Genomic DNA, 23,230 nt, shown 5'->3' with positions numbered 1-23,230 from the left:
TGACTAAGTAAAGACTGATGAAGAGTGGTCTTGCTATTTGCCAGTAGCATTAGATAATTATAGGTTCTACATAGTTATTAAATTGATTTTTTAAGGAAATGAATAGAAATTCAAAACACAAGAAATGGAAGTAGAAAAACTAAATTTTTATCTGAAAGTTTATTTTTCAGTGGTAAGTTTCAAGCTTGGCTTATTTATAAAATGAACTTTTGTTTTTGTTGATTATCTTTGTTCTCTTTTCATCAAGCAATATTGATAATTATAATTTAAACATTAACAAAAATACTTTGTGGGTGAAATATTTTATTGTCTTAAGTCTTGAAGCTGGGGTTAAAGTAAATGTAAATATTGCTTAAATATATTCTAATAAAACATTCTAATTGATATAGTCAGATTAAAATGTTAAGATGTTTAACTGCTTAATTAGATAATCAGAGCACAGCTATCTTATTTAAAACCTATGAGAAACTCTCATTGTGAAAACTAAATATAGACATTTGATTATCCGGACTAAAAGTTTTGCAGAATTCAGGACTCTCATGTCTGAGAGGGAAGGATGTGCCCTAAGCAAGTGTACTGCTTATCTTAAGAAGTCAAAGAAAAGCAATGAAATCATTTCTAATGGAGTGATTCTGTAATAATGCAGTTAGTTCTGTGTCTGTTTTGGTACTTTTACTGATTGAGAATAAGGATTGTTTTTCTGAAAAGGTACTTAGCTTTCATATCATCAATATAGTCAATTTCCTTCCGGTTACATAAAGTTCTGTTTCTAATACATATATTATTAGTTTATGCATGGGTCAGAAAAGAAGGCAGACTTTGCTTAACTTAGTTTTTACAGTGCTTTGATGGCAATTTAAAAAAAAGTATTTTTAACCCTTCCTTGTGTTTTCTTACTATACTTACGTCCTTATATATATAGACACCTTCCTCTCATAGGTAAAAATCTGTTTTCTTTTATCTTAAAACAATACTAGGATTTGAGGTAAGATACCATGCGAACCTTGGTGCTAAGAATAGCAGCACTTTGTTAATCTATCAAATTTTGAATCAGTTCCCTGTTTTAGAATAGAATGAGTCTTGTTCAAGGAGACACAATGAATTTTTTTTTTTTTGGCTGCGTTGGGTCTTCGTTGCTGTGTGCAGGCTTTCTCTAGTTGCGGAGAGTGGGAGCTACTCTTTGTTGTGGCTCCGGCTTCTCATTGCCGTGGCTTCTCTTGTTGTGGAGCACAGGCTCTAGGCGCGTGGGCTTCAGTAGTTGCAGCACGCAGGCTCAGTAGTTGCAGCACGTGAGCCCTAGAGCATGAGGGCTTCAGTAGTTGTGGCGCATGGGCTCAGTAGTTGCAGCACTCAGGCTCTAGAGCACAGCCTCAGTAGTTGTGGCACATGGGCTTAGTTGCTCCACGGCATGTAGGATCTTCCCGGACCAGGGATCGAACCCATGTTCCCTGCATTGGCAGGCAGATTCTTAACCACTGCGCCACCAGGGAGGTCCACAGTGAATACTTTAATAAGTAAATGTTAGATTTAAAAGAAATGATTTGTTTCTCTTATTTATCATCTTTCTATTTCTTCCTCCCTTCTTATTCTCCTCTTATCTCCCTTTCTCCCCTCCTCCTTGCTTCCTTATTTCTCTTTCCTGTTCTTTCTCTCTTTTCGTAGTTCCCTTCTGTCATCTCCTGCTGTCATTAAGTGGCCAGGATATGAAATTGAAGTTTGTATGCTTGGTTGTTACTTGTTGATTTAGTAAATATGTTATATTATTATTAATTTTTAAAGATAGTTTGTTTTTTCTAAGAATAAAAAATGTTCCCAAATATATGAGACCCCCCATTCTATCCCTCTTCATCATGAATCTACAGAATCTGCAGAAAAAGATCACCCCGCCATATTTAGTTTATCAAATTTTAAAGACTCACAAGTGTTAACATAGTTTAGATTATATTACTTTCAATGATTCAGAGTCTTATTGTTTCAGACATCAATTGTTATGTAACATTTTAGAGGTAGCAATAGAGATTGAAATGAATCTATGCCAACTCTATAACATACTTTTTTTTTTTACTGGTAAGTTATTTTGTTTTATTTTTTTAATTTTCATTTTGTATTGGAGTATAGTTGATTAACAATGTTGTGTTAGTTTCAGGTGTACAGCAAAGTGATTCAGTTATATCAATACATACACATGTATCTATTCTTTTTCAAATTCTTTTCCCATTTAGGTTATTACAGAGTATTGAGCAGAGTTCCCTGTGATATACAGTAATTCCTTGTTGGTTATACATTTTATCTATAGCATATTTTAAATAGCAGGTTATTTACTTGTCATTTACATATATACATATATTTGTGAAAACCATATACAAAATTAAGCTTTCTGGACACATAGATGCTAGAGATGGGGAAAATCCACTATTAAGCATGTTAGTTTTTGTACGTGTTAAATGAATGTTTGTTGATTGAATGAGTATGAGAAAAAGTTTTATAAAAATATTAGATATAGTAATACATTTGTAATAAAATGTTAATGGTTCTGAAAAGAAATATGTGAGACTATGATTTAATTTTTTAGATAGCCTATTTTAAGCCTTAAGTTGTGTGCAGAGTAAAAAATAAACTGGTAGTTTAGTTCACCATCTTGGCTCATGTTATTAGACTATTTTATTATAACAACAAATGCATCAGAAGTTTTAAGCCAAAGTATTAATGCCTTTTATTTATGACTTTGTTTTTGTAATATTAAAACTTAGTATTACTGTCTAATAGTGCTCTAGAATTCTTATGACTAATAGACTGTCCAAATGCAGATAATCTAGAAGTGACTGTAGTAACTTAAGAAAATTAACAGAGAAATCTGTAAATAGACTGTCCATAGATTTTAATTCTCTAATAATCCTATCTTCTTATTGGAGAGTACAATCTCTCCAATATCTAAACTCAAGAGAATTTGTAAGGAATTACAATTTGTCACTCAGGATAAACCTAAATTAGTTCCTGTAGTTGGGGTAGAACTAGAGGTCCTTATACTTAAAGAAACAATAGCCTTTTGGATCCTCAGCCTGTCTTAGCCGTTGCTTACTGCTAAGCAGTAAGGAAAATATTACTGCTCAAAGTCTCTTTTAATTTATCTTTAATAAATTTGTAAAACCACATCTCAAGGACAGAATCCACACAGTATACTAATTACAGACATTACCAGACAGAAGCAATTAGGAACTAATAGTCTGTGGCACACACTTATTAATATAACTCTTAAGATTAAAAAAATTAACTCATGAAGAAGAAATATTCTTCTAGGACACTGGTGTTACCTTTGGGCAGTGCCAGTTCTTAACTGTCAGTGGTCACTTGCAGCAACGCAACGTTGTCGTATTACGTTAGTAGTAAGGCATTCTCTTTGATGCAGACCAACCTAAAGCCTTTATGTAGTGATAACTTAGTTTATTACATTCCTGACCACTATTCTCAATAAATAAAATGTCAAGATGGGCAGTGAGATACAGAATTAGATTAAAAGAAGTAAGCAATTTTAGACATAATGCCTTGTATCTAAGTGATCTGATTGTTCAACTAAAACTTAACAATAAAATTTTTCATTTATGAGTAAATGACCATAAAAGGTCTCTCCTTACATCTTACCTCTGAGATCTGTTACAGAAGCTAAGGCCTAAACTAGTGGGCTGTGTGCCTCCACTCTGTTATATAATACTGTCAATGCTGATAAAAGGCTTCACTAAGCAGAAAGAAATCAAACATTTCCTGCCAAGAAAGCTTAAGGTGGAAACCTACACCTTGATCAGATCAGCATGATAGTGCTTCAGAACTTGGGCGTATTGATAATATCATGTTTCTTTTTTTATGTACCTGAACACATTTGTGAAGACAGATGGGGAATCGGGGAGCCTCTTTTAATACTGAAATGTCATTTTGAAGTTAGCTTCTAAGAGATGCTGTGAATTTTTTGAGACTCAGTGTGAGGAGAAAGATGAATGATGATATCCCATTAAGGATAATGTTCATCATAAATAACAAAAATAGTTAAAACACAATGTACTTTACAAGGAAGATTTTTTCAATTTAATTTAATAAATGGAATATGTTATATTATGAATACTCTTTATGATCTTAAAATCTTTTATTCATAGCTCTTCAACATTTATTTATTGTTTGCCATTTACTTTTTAGCAAACTGCGCACCCTCTGAAAGAAAATGTTTGAGGTTTCATTTTAAATTTGAATACTTATAATTGTATGTAATCTAATGTTGTCTGTAAACTGTTTCCGAACTCAGAGCATCTTTAAAGGTGGAAAAATCTACCTATAGTCACTAATTGTTCTGTTCTGAATAACTTGATTTTTTAAATTATAGAATCTAAAACTTTACCAGGAGATCTTTTGATTTCTGGTTTTATGACTTTCTCTCAAAATAACTTAAATTCTCCCTCAGATAATTATATGCTGAGAAAAATAAAATAGAAACAAAATTTAGAACTTTATGTTGCTACTTGTTCAGAAGAGCTCATAATAGTTCAAATGGGTTAGTTCGTTTATCCTGTCACCTCTAAGAAGAAGACATAACAAATTATATCCACATTTTTGTAGATGGAGGAAGTGAGAAACAAATTAAGTGGCCTGCCCCAGCTCAGGGATTGAATGACAAAGCTAGTTAAAACCCCATCTTTTGACAGTAATCTTTCTGGTAGATTATGCTACCTAAATTGACTTTAAAAGGTTTCAAAAGTTATATAACCAGTCCATTCTGCAAGCATTTTTTTTGGAATTTCTTTTATCAGGAACAGTAAATACAAAAACAAGTAAGACATGATCCCTTACGTTATTGTTCCAGTTGGGGGTGGGGGTGAGGAAATGAGTAGGAGTGATGACAGATATATAATAAAATGGTTAATTTTAATGCAGTGAGAGAATGTCTTCATAGAGGTCCAGCATGCCCTGTGAGTTTAGATGAAGGAACTTCTAACTCTGCCAGGATAGGAAAATACCACAGAAAGCTCCACCTGAAATCTTTTAAAAAGTAGCTACAATGGCATTGCTTTCAGAAATACCATTAGTTTAATTTCCTGTGATCAAAGAGTAGTGAGCATAGCTATTAGGTGAACTTAATTAATGATTTCAGTGCTGCTTTTTGCTTGTTTAATAAAGTAATTATAATAGCCTGGGCACATGTTTGGAAAGATCTGGAAAGCATCTGAAGAAATTGCATTTTGTCTAGTCTCAAATATAGTTATTTGAGGTGACACTGGTATTAACAGTAGATGGTTTTCACTTGTTTACTAGACTGAAGCATCTAATAAGAGGACCTAGAATTCCATGTTTTTCCTCATTTATATGTCCAGATGCTATATTTGAACTTTAATTTTGAGTTCCCAGATTAGTGAAATTTTTTCCCTAGTGCTTTAGCAGCACAAAGCAACCATGATACTATATTGCTGTGTATGATGCCATATGTATTTTATCCACCTGTGAAGTGTTAATCAGGCAATTATATATCTTGTTGTGTAGTTGAAGATAGTGAGCATCATTGACATGACAAAACGCATCGAGACTCCAGCCAGTTAGGAATATATGATTTAAGAATAGTATGTTTATAACCAGCTGAAATCCACCTCTCTGTGTCTCTACCTAAAGATATGTCTCCTTTTTTTCCCCAAAATCAAAGAAAAGCAGTCCTAGGCTAGAAGATCCACTGGAGAAACCACTTAGCTCAAAACATCTCTTTCCTACCACTTCCTTTCTTTTCCTTCAAAAGGTCATCCACACTCAGTTTCTCCCTTTAATGCTTTTGTAGCTCATAGCTCTTACAATTTTACTTTAGAGCATTTGTAACAAGTATATACGTACCACTTTGAACCTTGTTTCACATTTGCACAGTTTTTTTGCTGTTTTCCTGAAGAGTATCACTGCCCTCTCCCTTCCCTCCCCCGCCATCTTACTTTCTCACTTCTCTTCCTATGTCACCATGCCTTTCTTTGTCCTGTTGGCTACTAGAAGAGAATTGTGGTTCAAAATCATTACTTTATAAGTAATAGTCATGAGATGTTAAGTTAGCTATCACAATGTGATTTCCAAACATATAAAGCAAAATGAGCCACATTTTGTAGAAACAGAGTAGGAAGTTAATATAAACCTTTAAATGAATTATTTTCATTATAATTTTGTTCTACCCTGCAGAATTTAAAATAACTTTCTGAAGTTTTTAATAACCGTGAACTGAAATATTTTATATCTATTAATTTTTATAAAGACAATAAAAACCTAGCATTTATAAAGCCGTAGTTGTCCAAGAGCCACCTTATTAGCAATTAGTTTTAAGCTTCATATGACAAGTGAGAAGACATGGCTCTTTTAGGATACCATGGCCCAGTAATAGATAGCTGGTAAATACTAATGACCTAAAAGAGAATAATATACCGTTACGAATGTAATAGACTCGTGATACATTTGGAAAGTGATCTATTTCAATAATGGTCAGCTTCACTGAAGAAGTCATATTTAAAATAAAACTATAGAATAAGAAACAACTAACCATAAGAAAGGTCCTAACATTTAAGAGACCTTAACAGAGAAAACCTGTGGCCTGGATGGAATAAGGAAAGTGGAGATGAGACTAAAAAGGATTCAAGTGGCATGCCCAAAAGGAGTCTAGATTTTATTTGGAGTGCAATAGTATGCCTTTGAGACTTATTAAGCAGGATGGTGACATCATGGAATGTGTTTTTAAAAGTTAGTTCTGGCTGCTGGGTGGAGGGTAGTCGGATGAAAAAAGAAGCAGGGAGGCCATTGCAGTTATATAGTCAAGTGATAATGTTAATTGGGAATAGGGTGATGCCAGTGGAATTGGAAATAACGGAGTAACATATCTTTGAGAATTTAGATAGCCAGCACTTTCTGATGGGTTTGATATGGGGAATTAAGAAGATGAAGGGTTTCAGGAGGGTGCCCGTATTTCTGTTTTGAGCCATCAGTTGGATAATGGTGCCACTCATTCAGGTTGGAAAGACCAGGGTAAATGGACATCTATGGGTATGGGAAGCAAAAGATTAGTTTTAAGCATGTTCAGTTTATGGTGCTTCTGAGATATACTAGTAGAAGGTCCAGTTGTTTCAGACTGGAGCTCCCAGAAGAGATCAGTGCCAAGAAAATAAACTGGGGAGTTGTCAGTATGTAGATAATATTTAAAGCCTTGTTAATAGGTGAAATATAAAGGAAAGAGTGAAAAGGAATATAGTATAAGGAAAGAGTGAAAAGATAAGGTTCTAAAACTGACATCTGAGGAAAGCCAACATTTGGATATCCAGTAGAGGAGGAAAAGCAGACTTAGAATGAGCAGTCTGAGAAGTAGGAAGAAACCAAGCTTGTACAGAGAGGAAAATGATTCGTTAAGGGATTGTCATCAGTATTAGTTGTTGCTGAGAGGTAGGTAAGAAATGGATGCAGAAGTGTCCATTGGATTTGGTAATATGGGTATCATCAGTGATACATGATGAGAGTTGCCAAGGTGTAGAGGAATGGGAAGTTGACTAAAGTGGGTACAATAATGAATGGGAAGTGAGAAATTGGAGACAGCAGTAGCTAGAGGGGAAATGTGGTAATAGGGGAGAGGTTTTGTTTAGTTTGGTTTTGTTATAGAGATATTAGAGCACGTTTTGTGTACTAATGGGAATGATTCAGTAGAAATGGGGGATAATGAAGATGGAAGCAGAGAGGGTAGAAGTTAATTAACCAAAGAAATAAAATCTTTGATAAACTAAGAGGAGGGAGGAATTGAACACATATCGGGAATCGGCCTTTGGTAAGAAATTTCATCCTTTGAGACAGTAGGGAAAAGATTGCAGACATGGGTGGATATGTAGAATTAATCATGGAAAAATGAGTTGTCTTCTGACAACTATTTTCTTGGTGGAATATGAGACCAGCTCATCAGGCAAAGAGAGATGAGAGTTAAGGTGGGAAATCTGAAGAATGAGGAAAAATGAATCAGTTGTGGAAAATGAGTGAACTTACTCTTAGTACATGATGTTGAGTGTCCGAAGTGGTTGACCGTGAATATATGGTGCTGCCAAAATACCCACTTGTTTGATTTTCTCCAAGTTTTGACTACTTGTTGGTAGTCAAGATAGTAAAAGAAGGCAGATTGTTGAGTTCATCTGTGATTCTATGATCTGTAAATCCTTTCAATTCTTATTTTTTATGTATTGTATTCTATCAATTTTAAGAGTATCTTTGTTCTTTATATTTAATACAATTTTAAATTAATGAGTCAATATGTGGTTTAAGAATGTAATTCACCACTGAAATACTGTAAGATAGACATATTTATCAGTTTAAAATTATTTTATATTAGAATCTAAAGTCTGTGGCAATCTATGTGTCTAGATGTGGTGTGGTATATTTCCCAGTATTCTGTAGATCGGGGTCCCCAACCCCTGGGGCCACAGACAGGTACCAGTCCATGGCCTGTTAGGTACTGGGCTGCACAGCAGGAGGTGAGTGGTGGGCGAGCAAGCAAAGCTTCATGTGCCGCTCCCCTTTGCTCCCCAGCACTCACATTACCCCCTGAACCATCATCCCCCTCCCCCAGTATGTGGGAAAATTGTCTTCCGTGAAACCAGTCCCTGGTGCCAAAAAGGTTGGGGACCGCTGCTATAGATGATGTGCCCCCAAATAGGCGATGTTATCCTTATTTGCACTTGAGTGGATCCATGTTCAGGGGGAAAATGAGTTCCAAGAAAACATTTGAATCTAATTTTCAAGCAATTATGTGTTGCCATTCTGAAATTAATTTACTTTTCTATGATTATTAAGGTAAAATTCGTGGTCAGGGAATTAGAGCTTATAGTTGTTACCCTGAAGAAGCAATTGACTTCTTCAAATGAGTCAATAAGCAATTTATTATTATCAGGAAGGTTTTAGTCATCATTTTACATTGTAACCATAGCAAATAGGTTATCAAAGAGGGATCACAGAAGGTCACGCAGGAAATCTTCAGTGTTTATGGGCTATTGGGTTAGTAACTATATTTTTCTACATTTCTCTTTTTAATAGTGGAGCCATATATATGTGTGATTTTTGTTGTTGTTGAATCTATGAATTCAAAAAATTTCTGGTTGGACATTTTTGCTGCACCTCAATGCATTTAGACTGCTGCCTTAAAAAAATTAGAATGGCATACTGGTTTTAACTACATCAAAGACTAAAGCATAAATAAGAATGGGTAATTTCTTCTAGTTGACAAATACTGATACATTGTGTTCGAGAGGAAAAACTATTTCAGTACCTGATGGTCTGCCGTGGAAAAATTGTTTCTTACATAATTTAAACACAGTCAAATTGTGTGGATTTCAAACATAATCAAATTTTCTGAAAACATATCTAATCATAATAAAACTTTGATACTTAAGAATTCCAAATACTACAATTTTTTTTCCATCCAGAATATAGCAAGAATTCTTTGTTTCTTCTTTGAACATGTTTATTTAAATGACCAGAAAATGGCAGGGCTTTATATTGAAATAATACCTATTTGAATTATATCTTTAGAAGTTAAAGGAATATACTACATATTCTATTATTACCCCAAATCGTTTCATGAATAATTAATATTCTACCAAACTGGTTAGTATCAGAAACTCTTATCTATTTTTTAAAATCAAATCATTCACCTTTGAATATAAAATAATGCTACTTTAAGAAGTAAGTTCAATATATTATTGATATCATTAGGTTAGAAACATTGAACTATGAAAAGTTATACAAACATAACATCTCTTTCCACTTCCCTTATCATCATCACCATCCCATTTCATCTCTCTTCCTCCATTCGGAGAATTAGGAAATTGCCACCACTTTCATTGTCAATAGTAAGGTTACATTCCAGTTATTTTCTAAAAATTCTGTGCATACATGATAGATTCTTATCATTCCAGGAAGAAGCTCTACTTCTGATGTACTAGACACATACAAGTCTCCGTTCTCTCATCAGACCTTTCTTAACAAAGGGCTTAGTAAATCTATGGGATTTCTGTCCATCAGAGACACACAATATGAAGAAGTTTATTTCAAGGACATTTCATCAGATAATAACTCTGGACATGAAGATTCTGAAAATTCTTGCTCCCCTTACCAGTTCAAAACTAGTGGCCCAGAAAAAAAAGCTATCCCTGGCATTGATGCGCTTCCCAAGAAGAAGATTTGGGCTTCATCCATGGACTTGCTTTGCACAGGTGACAGAGACATCTCTTCTGGGGAGACTGACAGACACCAACACTGTCTGCCTGAGGCGGTAACAGTACGGACTTCAACTACTCCTAGGAAAAAGGAGGCAAGATACTCAGATGGAAGCATGGCCTTGGATATCTTTGGCCCTCAGAAAATGGATCCAATGTTTCACACACGAGAATTGCCCACCTCCTCAGCAATATCAAGTGCTTTGGACCGAATCCGAGAAAGACAAAAGAAACTTCAGGTTCTGAGAGAAGCCATGAATGAAGAAGGTTAGTAATTTCGTGTGTGTTTGAGAGAGAATTGAATTGAAGTATTTAAAATTGTGTTTTGAAATAAAGAAGCGTTAGTAAACCATTCCATAAGTCTTATTTCCACTGCCAAACCTTTGTAGCCAAATTAGGCTCTTTCTTCTCTATCAATTTCTGTTCTTCCTTCCACAAAAAACCCTAATCAAAGTACAGTGCTACCACAAAGTCATCCCTACTAAACACACCCAGTCCAGCCACTGTATAAGTCTCTCAGTGTTTTAGGTAGGCAGGAGCCATGTTTTCTACTTCTTTTTAATCCTCCACAGCACCGGCTATCATGCACTATCTTGTGGGAGGCTTCTGTAAAGGACTGGTTCGTGGAAATTAGATGCAGTTAATCAAAATCAGCAATCCCAGGGAGGCAGCGTAGACTGGTGACAGTACAGTGGTTCCCAAACCACCAGCTTCAAAAAACACATTTTGGGACACGACTCCTGGAGATTATAATTTCTTTGGTCTGGAATGAAGTTTTAAATCTACATTTTTAAAATCATAGTGTTTAGGTTTATAGATTTAGAGTCAGACAGCCTAGGCTTGAATTATTTACCCAAGTCAGTAGCTATGTGATCCTTAGTTCAGCAGCTGGGCTTAATCACTCCGTCTTAAGTTACCCTATGTGTAAAATGGGCTTAACACAAATAAATTAATTGGGTAGTGAATGTAAAGTGATTAATAAGTCAAATTATTACAATCCTAGTATGGGGGCATAAAATAACTTCATAAATTATCACTTATTATTTACAAGGGAAAACTCTGTTTCAAAAGTACCTATTCACACACAAAGTACAATATATTGAACAGAACAAAATTATGTTCTAGACATGGATAGAGGCTGTTTTTAGTATAGATAAGTAGAAGAGAGGGCAAAATAAGAATTTTCAATCTAATCCTCTCCATTTTTTAAAAGATTTATTTATTTATTTTATTTATTTTTGGCTGCAAAATAGCCAAAAATGGTCTTAGTTGCGGCACGCGGAATCTTCGTTGAGGTGTGCGGGCTTTTCCTTGCGGTGCGTGGGCTTCTCTCTAGTTGTGGTGTGCAGGCTCCGGGGCACGTGGGCTCTGTAGTTGTGGCACGCAGGTTCCAGAGTATGCGGGCTCTGCACACGTGGGTTCTCTAGTAAAGGCGCGCAAGCTCAGTAGTTGTGGCACGAGGGCTTAGTTGCCCTGTGGCATGTGGGATCCTAGTTCCCTGACCAGGGGTTGAACCTGTGTCCCCTGCATTAGAAGGCGGATTCTTTACCACTGGACTACCAGGGAAGTCCCTAATCCTCTACATTTTTGAAGATTAAAGTTTTGTAACTGCCGCTTCTAGACCGCTGGAACATAGGTGATTAAAGGGAGCTTTAAGGTGCTTCTAGTTCAGTGAGAGTAGTAACATAATCAAGGGTCATATTCATTTTTAAGATCATGTCCTAGTGAATATTTTTGATTCATAGGTTACCTTTACAGTACTCTGCTAAAGGTTTGGTCTGTTACTTAAGTTTTAAGCATAGTTCTAGGACTGAAAATAGACCCCACATTGTGCTTTACTTCTCATAAATGAAGTTTTGCACTTTTTTTTTCAATTCAGGAGTTGCAAATAAGTGGGGAAATTGAAATTATGGAGGAAATTATTGAACACTTAACTAATATTATGGGTTTTTATATAATTGCATTTTTAAAAACATTAGCCAGCATTATGAGATGGTCAAATATAACCTAGATCTAAAAACTTTCAAAGACTTAAAAAGACTTTTATTTTTCAACGAAAATAAAAACTTAGAAATTTGTTTTATGCATGATTTCACTGTTTAACTCTGATAAGTAAACTTTTAGAGTTGTGACAGCAAAAAGCAGTCACTTTGTAGCTTAAAGTCTCTCCTTTCAGAAGTTGTATTTCATGACTATTTAGTGTTGCACAACTGCTAACATATGAATATAATTTATCCTGACATTCTTATGAGCATTCCCTCATGGAGACATTTATGTAAAGAAATTCTGCCCATTGTGGGGAAAAAAAAAATCCCTCAATGATTCAAATAGATAAAACCATGATTGTCTCAGAATATAAATAATGAAGATACACACCAGTTTAGATGACTGTTTCTAACATTTAAAAGGTTGACTGGTATATTTTCTTAACATGTAAATATTAAAATATTAATTTATAATGTTTTCAGGTGTACGTTTCAAAAGATTATCTGACTTACTATTTGGTAAATTAATAGTAGTTTGGATTAGTGAAGTGAGGAAAGTGTTTTTTACCCTTGAACCTTGGTTGAGAGTCAAATAGTAAAACATCAAAACTTTAGTGAAAATATTTTTAATTTGTTAAATTATGCTACAATAAATAGTCTGTTTAACATGTTTTGTTTGAATAGGTGATTTATGGGGATTTCCTATAAAGTGAGTATTAAGTCAAATTATGTCCTAGTTTGCATAGAAGTCTTTTATCTTCTTGGGAAACTTGTGCATGCATGTGTGTGTAAGTGTACTATGGAAACTCAAATAGACCAACTTGTTTTCAGATATGCATATATATATCTGCAAAGATGATATATAATCTCTGTAAACTCTTATTTTTTCAAAATGGTAACTTGTTACAAAAAAAAAATTTCCAGATTTAGAAATTTTAGGTTTATTATAAGAGACAAAAGAAAAGGAAAAGATTTCTTTTTAAAAATAAATATGCTTTCAATTATTTGATATAGGACAATTTCTATCCTGAAATCTTTCTTTGGTATTGAAGAGTTTTCAAAAGCATTTGCTCCCACAAAGAACCTACCCATTTTCCCCCCAGAGTATATTTTATAACCAAGTTAAGGAAAACAGAACACCTTGAAAATGTTGGTTTATTATGGAAATATAGCACCTTAAATAAACTCCATTATTATATAGTAACTTGCAAGTAGTAATAAATTATATTTGCTTTAGACTAAAAGCATTGTTTGAAAGGAATGTTTGAGGTTTGGAATTCAAAAGCAATAATTTTATTAGTTATTTAGTTGAATAATTTACTGGTTTTATGCTGTGCTGTCTTTTTCTAAAGGTAAGATAATTTATGTTAGCCGAGCAAAGTACAGATTGCCAATATGAAGATTTCAGCTAGTATACAAAGAAGAAAAAGAATGGAAAATAATATAAACCCATTTATCTCATTTAATTCTTATGAATAGTAGGCTTCATAGATCCCTTTTCTGTGGACTAAAGCATTTAAAAATATTAATACTCTGGGGGCTTCCCTGGTGGCGCGGTGGTTGAGAGTCCGCCTGCCTATGCAGGGGACACGGGTTCGTGCCCTGGTCCAGGAGGATCCCACATGCCGCGGAGCAGCTGGGCCTGTGAGCCGTGGCCGCTGAGCCTGCGCGTCCGGAGCCTGTGCTCCGCAGAGGGAGAGGCCACAACAGTGGCCCACATACCGCAAAAAAAAAAAAAAAAAATACTTTGTACAGTTTTTGTGATCTTTACAATTGGAAGTTGCTACTGGGTATCAGTAATTTTAGAATTAGAAGAGGTCTTAAAGCACATGTGCTTGGGCTTGTGAAGATTTAATAATGTACCCAAGATCACATAACTGGTTAATGATAAAGTTTCCATTGTTATGGGAGATTGTAGATTTCTATGAGAGATTTCAGCATTCCGTCTAAGAATTTCCCACTACATGTTACCTCTTAATTTTTAAAAAAGGATGTGTTACAGTGTTCACTGGGATAATACAACAGTCAGAAGAAAAGAAATTGCTAAATTGCAGTTTGTTCTTTGGGGCACATGAGGAGATTCATTGAACTAATGGGAAAGACAGTTGTCTCCTTCAACCTCAAATGTATAGCCCTTACCTTAGCCCAGGCCCCATCCTCTTGAAAGGAGCCTGTACCTAAATCACCTCCATAGCATCTCCTCAGCTGACAGCATCAACCAGCCAACTAGCACAGGGGAAATCAGACTTTAAAATCACGGAGTTTGGTGTTGGAAGGGATTTGGATATCATTTAAATCAAACATCTCATTTTCAGAGACCCAGAGTAGACTAGTTTGCCAAAGGAAAGACATAATTCATAAATCATAACAGAGCTGAATTTAGAATCCAGGTCTCTGAAGCCCCAGAATAAGATTTTTTCTATTCTGCCATTCTGATTTCAAGCAGAAACCAGAAACATTTCAGATATATTGTTGGGAAAATATTTTACTGCCTGGGAAGTTGGACATTCAACTAACCACCTAAACAAACCCCTTAGGTCTCTTCCTAGTAAAATTATATAATTTTTAATACAGTAAAACAAGATATAGAGGCTCATTTGGTTTTTCGTTCAATAAACCACACTGGGTATGGGTTAAGATGGGGCTCCATTGTGTCATATCCTCTATTGTGGCAGATAGTGGGATTTTGTTTTGCTTTGTTTTGGATAGTGTTTTGATGGGGCTCTACTGCAGTAGGATCTGTAAGATGGTTATCCTGTACCTGATGGCATAAGAGAGTAAACTATCAAAAAGCAGTGGTTGGTATTGAGTGCTCTAATTTCTTCGGGAACAAAATAAAGTTAGGAACAAAAAAGATCCCAAGAAATAAATTGTAGTTGAAGTTTAAACATTATAAGATTATTATGATGATTATTAATAGTTTTCTACATTCATAAAGCAGTGAGGGAGGGGCAGGCAGAAACATAACAGCTTTCTCTCATGGAAACTAGTTTTAAAATTTGATGTCATTCCCTTTTTTTGCTTTATTCTTTTCATTTCACGCTTTTCACCTCAGCATAGGACTGTACTGTTATACTCTTTTCCCTTCTTCCCTGTTCACAGTATTTTCTTTTCCACCTATCTCTACTCCATCTCAAGATCTGAGAAATTGTCTGTTTTCTAATAAGAGTATCTGTTGTCGTGTCATTTGTGGTGTAATCACCACACACTCCCTATCCATTGCTCTGTGGGTTGGCAGCACATTCCTGATTATGAGAGATTGAGTTGGAACCAGTACTGTGAGTATAGTATGAACAGCACTCCACACCCTGGGTGGGGACTATGAATAGAATTTTGCTTCCAACAGTCAATCTACTTTATGTCTAAATTAAGTATCGTTTCCTTTCTTTCAGTGCTGTGGCCTCTGGTCTAGCCTAGTTTTTGCTGTTCTGTGACTGTTGTGTGAATACAGCTTAAACTCTGTTGTACAGCTAGAGTATGTAAACACTCAAATATGTGAGCTTGTTCTCATTATTAAGGCACCTTAATGTTTCATTTCCATTCACATTCATTCCATTGAACTTGAAAGTGCATATACTTTTTTTTTTTTTTTTGGCTGTGTTGGGTCTTCGTTTCTGTGCGAGGGCTTTCTCTAGTTGCGGCAAGCGGGGGCCACTCACTGAGCGAGGGCCTCTCTTGTTGCGGACCACAGGCTCCAGACACGCAGGCTCAGTAGTTGTGGCGCACAGGCTTAGTTGCTCCGCAGTATGTGGGATCTTCCCAGACCAGGGCTCAAACCTGTGTCGCCTGCATTGGCAGGCAGATTCTCAGCCACTGTACCACCAGGGAAGCCCGCATATACTTTTATAGTTACATTTCTGAAGAGTAGGAGGATGGAATCATAAATGTTACAGTTCATCACAGGGAATGCTACTAGTGACATTTTAAGGAGAGAGAGAAATATTTTCAAAACTTATCTTTCTTTTCTAAGAGCCAAAATTGGTATAGATGAACTACTCAGTTTTTATTTTTTCCTTATTTCCCTTAGAATAGCAACCCCCCCACAAAAAAGAAAAAAAAAAGATTGAGTCATTATTTGGATTACTCCATGAACTTAAATAATTTAAATAATCAGTTTCCACAGAAGTAAATATGAATAAGCAGGGATTTTATGTGATGTTGGTCAAGTATCACATGTACTTAAGTATTAATGACTTTATTATTATACTACTAAGATATAAAATATTTTGTAGCTCTGAAGAGCACACTATTATAGATGGATTCAACATCTTAACCAGAAAGAATCAAGTGCCTACTATGCTTCCAGGGCTGAAATTTAAAGAGATTTATGTTTTAGACCAGCATTGTCCAATGGAACTTCAATGGAGGAAATGTCCTATATCTACAAAGTCCAGCTCTGTAGTTACAAGCCACATGTGACTGTTGAGCACTTGCATTGTAGCTAGTGCAACTAAGGAACAATATTTTATTTAAAATTACCTAGCCATTGAGTGCAGCTTCAAACCATTCTCACACAGTTAGTCCAGTAAAAAAATAACCAAAGATTGGTTTGAAAAGCATTTGAGAAGAAGTATGCAGTAAGTCATTCTTTAGCTTAAAAACAACTGAGCATAGACATTTACTTCCCTTCTTTGATTTATCCAAGTGAAAAAAAATGAAGTTGCATTTTTAAATGCTAAGGAAAGTTACAAGTGAAACCAAAACGAGCTTTCCAGTGTCTATAATCATAGTAATATAATACTGGTTTTGGAGTCCACAGAAATCAGAGGGTACTTTATCAGAAATTAGGGACCTAATTTAAATCTAACTCATACATAGTTAACATAGACCCAGTTTGGCTTTGATATAGAAACCTTCTGAAAAGCATGGATCGATATGTTTTAAGAAAGATTTTAAATGGATCTTACTAGTAATGAGTATCATCACAAGGTTTAAGACCCAACAGTTTTAGCCTCCAAAATATTTCTTCATTTCATTCCAGTCTCTCAATTCCTTTGTTGCCCATGGACTATAGAACTAGCTTTCTAAATTGATCTGTCAGCTATAGTTTGTCCTCTGTTTACCTGCCATGCAAATTTGAATACATTTCTTCTCTGCCTTCAGCCATTTAATAACTTTTTATCAGCTGAGCAGGATAAAATTCAGGCTTCTTAGATTATGGTATTTAAGGCTTTCCATTATTGTGTCTCTCCAGTCTCACCCTTTAGCATTTCCCATCTCACAAGTCATTCCAACACCACGTGTATTCGCGCGCTCTCTCTCTCTCCTCCCCTCCCACTCCTCTTGCCCTCCCTCACCAACTTCCCTCCCTCCATACAGGCTATTTTATATTTTCATGCTTTTATTCATGCAGCTTTCTGCCTTAAAGACTGTCTAAGCTTTCAGGCATTGCGTAGATCAGGAAGCTTTCTCTCATCTTCCCACTTCCAGATGCTAGCCTATATTTTTCATTGAAATTATTTGTTTTGAAGAGCTTTTTTCTCCTCTCGTAGACACCAGAAATTTGCCCTGATCTAATTCATGGCTACATCCTTAGTATCTACGACTATGCCTGGCATATAATAGATAGTAAGTGTTTGTTAATCTAAACTGAATATTGCAACATGGCTATTAATATTAAATGTTTAGTATATTCAGTGGTGCTATTTCAGATATGGAATACAACAATATTCTCTGATGAATTATGCTATATCGTGAGGAGAAATCCCACCTCCTTCTCCTCTGTTTTGTCCAACTCTAAGAGAAAATCACATGCTTGTCAGTCACAGCCTGACCAACCAACAGCAAATGCAATCACTTTCCTTTAGAACTCTGTACTGTTTGGAAGCTTTAGAAGGGACAGTTGAAGTCATAACAACAAAGGATCCTGGAGGATGCTAGAAGAGTGGTACAGCTGGCCCAGATTTATGGCTACTGCATTACACAAGACCATCATAGAGGAACTGTTCACTCTTGTTGCATTCCTACTCTGCACAAATTTTACATCTATAAAGTAATTTATATTTCACAGAGTATTTCTCCATATACCTTTCCTCATTTATATATATTCATACTTGCATGTTTTCTGTTTCTCTTGGTTAAAAATTCTATTGATCACGTCTAGCTCTCAAAGGATTTTAGAATATATTCTATTCATGTATCGTGCAGCATGGTGTAATATAGAATACAGTGGACTCTAGTGATCATAAACAAGGTACCATCTCTAATCTCCAGAAATTAATCCCCTCAAAAGAAAGCATAGAGGAAAACACTTCATACATGAATACATAATGTTATTACTTTTGTTTCTCTGCTTTATTTGAAGGTTGAAATATTTTATTTGTTAGGACCTATAGCTATAAAATGCAGGGTTTTAAATATTTTTTTATAGTTCTGAACTATAAAACCCGTCATTTTAGTGCATTTCTCTTTGAAACGTTTATCTGTAATTTGGGTCATGTATTAAAGGTAAAGAAATGCCAAGCTAAAAGTGGTTATTTAATTCCTGATGTTGCAATTGCCTGAGTCTCAGTTCCTTCATGTTACGTGTCTGAGCTTGAATATGTGTCACTTGTAAAACGTGTTTTTAGATTACAGTTTGCACTAGCTTAGATACATTTTAATGTGAAGATTGTAGATGTGAACTTTTCATCTAAAATAGCTCTATATAAGCTCAGAATATCATGCAAGTCTTCATAATTCCCTAACCATTAAAAGTATAGTGTTCATGACCACATGCCACAGCTTCATATGTTTAAAGTGTTAAGTGTGTTAAGTGTTGGTGGAAATTATGACTCTCAGTTGTCAAGAATTTATGACAAAACACTAGCCTATTGAAAAGCTGCCTTTTAATGTTGCTATATAAATGTGGAGTCAATACCATGTTAGAGCTGCAGTTTAGAGGATCAGCTTACAGTTAAAGAATAATAAAATATTTGTCAGTTGTGTTTTTTTTTCTCTTTTTTCGGCTGCATTGGGTCTTCATTGCTGCGCCTGGGCTTTCTCTAGCTGTGGTGAGCAGTGGCTACTCTTCATTGCAGTGCACGGGCTTCTCATTGAGGTGGCTTCTCTTGTTGCAGAGCACGGGCTCTAGGTGCGCGAGCCTCAGTAGTTGTGATGCGGGGGCTCAGTAGTTGTGGCTCGCAGGCTCTAGAGCACAGGCTCAGTAGTTGTGGTGCACGGGTGCACGGGCTTAGTTGCTTCACGACATGTGGGATCTTCCCGGATCAGAGCTCAAACCCGTGTCCCCTGCATTAGCAGGCAGATTCTTAACTACTGTGCCACCAGGGAAGTCCTGTCAGATTTTTATACCTTGTAATCTGACCAAAAAAATAGTACACTCTTAATTATAGTAAAGTAATACTAGAAATTAAAATATATCTTTAATTGTCAGAGTATGTATGATTACAGAATCTCTATAACTAGACTTCTATCCAGATGTTAATTCTTTAAGCCATTATTCTCTAGTCCCTATTCTTCTCATTCTCTCACCACTATTCTACAAAATGTTTTTTGGAGAGACTGTATTCCTATGTGTTTTGTGTGTTTTACATACATATATTCACACACTCAATTTGATGTACTGCTTTTTTGGTAACATGTATTCAGGCTAATTTTATTCTCCCATTTTTTCTTTTGCACTCATTATTATTTCTATGCTAAGATTGTTAACTACAACTTTATTTTCCATGTCTGAAAACTAAATACATATAGGAAGTCAAAGAGAAGAAAATCATCTAGCGAAATGAGGAATATTCATGATCCTAAATGAACTCTAGTACACTGATTTACACAATGTAGGTTTCATTTAAATATTTACTAGCTGAGAAAAGAAATTTGCAAACCAACTAATTAGATACTCAGTCTAATTTTATCCCACAAAAGGCAAATAAATTCAGTTCTCCAGTTGTAATGGTGACAGCTTAAAATTTTGCTATTGCAGTTTTAACATTGCAATGAAAGTAGCCACATGTGTATTTTATAAAATGTGTATTTGAACATTCTTAATAGGTCCATTGCACGTGATTCAAAAATTTTGGCATTCAGGAAACTTTGTAATATTCTATAAATACTTAAAAGCATCTCTTTGTTTTAAAAAAAATGACACTTTCTAATTAAAATAACAATCACTAGGTTTTGTTGATGCGGGGAGATGGGTACATATGAGGACTTGTACTCTCTGTTTTTGTGTCTGTTTAGAAGTTTTCATAATAAAAAGTTGTGTGTGTGTTTTTAATCACTCAGTTAATACCACATTTGTGGGATCTGAACCAAATCTAAAGTGCTAATATTATACATTTAAATATAGATAGAAAACATATCTGTTGTCTGGATCCTCCAAAAAAACTCATCAATAACGGTAGGACACCTTGTGGAAAATTAGGGATTACCCTTCTTTTGCAGACCAGAACAGAGAAAGAAAGCTACTACCTATCTAGTTAATGTCTACTGGGTGCCTTTTGTGTAGGTCATCAGAAAGCCAAGAAGTGTTTCTATCTGTCAGCATGGAAAATATGCCTCTATTATACACCAATGCAGATTCTCTTGGTAAAGGACATGTAATTTTATAGTAATTCCTGAAACTGTTACATTTATTATTTAATTCAGAAATGGAAAGCTTATAAGGGCTAACCCTTCTTGTAAGCAGAACTGAGTAGTAAATTTTGGCTGAGAACTTAATCTGATTCTAACCTTTTTATAACCATGACTGTGTAGTAAATATTGCCTGGGAACTCGACGCTGGTTATATCTGCCATGCCATTAAGTGAAAGGAACATGGTTAACAGCGTTTTTTTTTTTAAAAGATGCATTCCGGAATACAAGAAGCTCACAAAAGATTCCTACCACTTTAATTAACATAAACACCCCACCCCTACCCCAGCCTTAGGAAGGAAAAGTTCTTCCTGCCCCTTAATTGTCCTGCTAAGCTAGTCATCTAGTTTGTGTTTCCAGAGTGTTTGTGCCCTATTACTCTGAAGCGGTAAAGCATCATAAGGCAATGTCCTCCCTCCCCCCGGGTGTGGTACTGAGAACATTTACAGACCAGTAGTTCATCACGGGAAGATGATTTATTGTTATATATATTTTTGTGTGTGTAAATTTATTTATTTGTTTGTTTATTTAGGCTGTGTTGGGTCTTCATTGCTGCACACAGGCTTTCTCTAGTTGCGGTGAGCGGGGGCTACTCTTCATTGTGGTGCGCGGGCTTCTCATTGCGGGTGGTTTCTCTTCTTGTGGAGCATGGGCTCTAGGCGTGCGGACTTCAGTAGTTGTGGCACGTGGGCTCAGTAGTAGCTTGCAGGCTCTAGAGCGCAGGCTCAGTAGTTGTGGCGCACAGGCTTAGTTGCTCCATGGCATGTGGAATCTTCCCAGACCAGGGCTCGAACCCACGTCCCCTGCATTGGCAGGTGGATTCTCAACCACTGTGCCACGAGGGAAGTCCTGGTGTTATATTTTTAAGAAGAGTTTGTCAAAGTTACATTAATTTGTCTTACAGAGGAACTCAAGGATTAAAAAAAGTTTGCTAGTGTTGTCAGAGTATAGGAAACAAAACATAGGTGAGCAAAAGACAGGGAACGTGGACGCTATGAAATAATGTAAGAATAGTTATAAAGCACCACCAGAGAATGGAAATTAAAATTAAAATTTATTTACTCTTATACAGCCACTTCGCAGAAATAGTTATAAAGCAGTAAATTCAATTAATATGGGGTGTGAAATTGTTATTGCAGGCTTAACATCCAAGTGACTGAAGTTCTTTCCTCTGTCCACTGAATAGGTTTGTTGCAACTTCCTACTTTTCATTGTGAGGTAAAACCATATTGCCTCCATACATTTGGGTCTTTCCCTTGGCCTTGTTGGTTTTACTGTCCTGTAGGTTACAATGCCAGGTTTGTCATTTGGTCAAGTTACCTTGGGAAGATTCCTCAAAATTTTAACGTGGAGGTTCTGTACAATAAAACAAAAAGTTCTTTGGTGCCCCTTGAAGATAGCAGTTCTTCTTACATAACCATTTAACTATGTTCATTACATTTAAATTAGATAAAACTAATAAATAAATTAGATAAAACTGTTGTTTGACATCTTCTACAATCCTTTCAAATCACGTTCATCTTAAAACAGAGGAATTTTTTTATGCATTTTTATTTTATTTTTTACTTTTACTTTTGGCTGCGTTGGGTCTTTGTTGCTGTGCATAGGCTTTTCTTTAGTCATGGCGAGCGGGGGCCACTCTTCGTTTCAGTGCACAGGCTTCTCATTGCGGTGGCTTCTCTTGTTGTGGAGCATGGGCTCTATGCATGTGGGCTTCAGTAGTTGTGGCTCGCGGGCTTTAGAATGCAGGCTCAGTAGTTGTGGCTCACGGGCTTAGTTGCTCTGTGGCATGTGGGGTCTTCCCAGACCAGGGCTCGAACCTGTATGCCCTGCATTGGCAGGCGGGTTCTTAACTACTGTGCCACCAGGGAAGCCCACTTTTTTTTTTTTTTTTGGCTACGTCGGGTCTTTGTTGCTGCACTTGAGCTTTTCTCTAGTTGCAGCGAGCGGGGGCTACTCTTCACTGCAGTGCACAGGCTTCTCATTGCGGTGGCTTCTCTTGTTGCAAAGCACAGGCTCTAGGCACATGGGCTCAGTAGTTGTGGTGCGCAGGCCTCAGTAGTTGTGGCGTGTGAGATCAGTAGTCGTGGCTCACGGGCTGTAGAGAGCAGGCTCAGTAGTTGTGGCGCACAGGCTTAGTTGCTCCGTGGCATGTGGGATCTTCCCGGACCAGGGCTCAAACCCGTGTCCCCTGCATTGGCAGGCTGCGGCACCAGGGAAGTCCCAGAAAGGAATTTTTTTTTAAATCACTTATTTTACCATGAGACTTCCCTGTGGTAGAATGGAATCATTTTTTTTAAAGTTTTGGTACATACTTGGATTTTCAATTCCAAAACTCTTTTTATTAATTATAGTATTATTTGATACTTATGTTCACTGTATACAAAACTGGACAAAGTAGGAGTCTTCTATACTGTGCATGCTTCTCCT

The 23,230-nt window shown here is 36.1% G+C and overlaps 1 protein-coding gene across 15 annotated transcripts in view; it reads left to right on the top strand.

The window, feature by feature from the left end:
- PTPN13 (protein tyrosine phosphatase non-receptor type 13) overlaps positions 1 to 23,230 on the top strand; it is a 233,184-nt gene that overhangs the window by 102,155 nt on the left and 107,799 nt on the right. For 11 of the 15 annotated variants that reach the window (XR_009540261.1, XM_060147860.1, XM_060147863.1 and 8 more), the window contains one exon: positions 9,945 to 10,511. The exons of 2 other annotated variants lie outside the window; for them this stretch is intronic. Coding sequence is in view for 12 of the 13 variants with exons in the window: in XM_060147860.1 (XP_060003843.1) it covers positions 9,945 to 10,511 (567 nt within the window). In the remaining variant the exon portion in view is untranslated. The remainder of the gene's footprint in view (positions 1 to 9,944; positions 10,512 to 23,230) is intronic. 2 more of the 15 variants (XM_060147865.1, XM_060147864.1) reach the window with 1 other exon arrangement.

The sequence above is a fragment of the Lagenorhynchus albirostris genome, chromosome 4 (assembly GCF_949774975.1).
Source record: "Lagenorhynchus albirostris chromosome 4, mLagAlb1.1, whole genome shotgun sequence".
NCBI lineage: Eukaryota > Metazoa > Chordata > Mammalia > Artiodactyla > Delphinidae > Lagenorhynchus > Lagenorhynchus albirostris.
The sequence above is the reverse complement of the archived record's forward strand: the minus strand, read 5'-3'. Positions and strand labels throughout refer to the sequence as shown.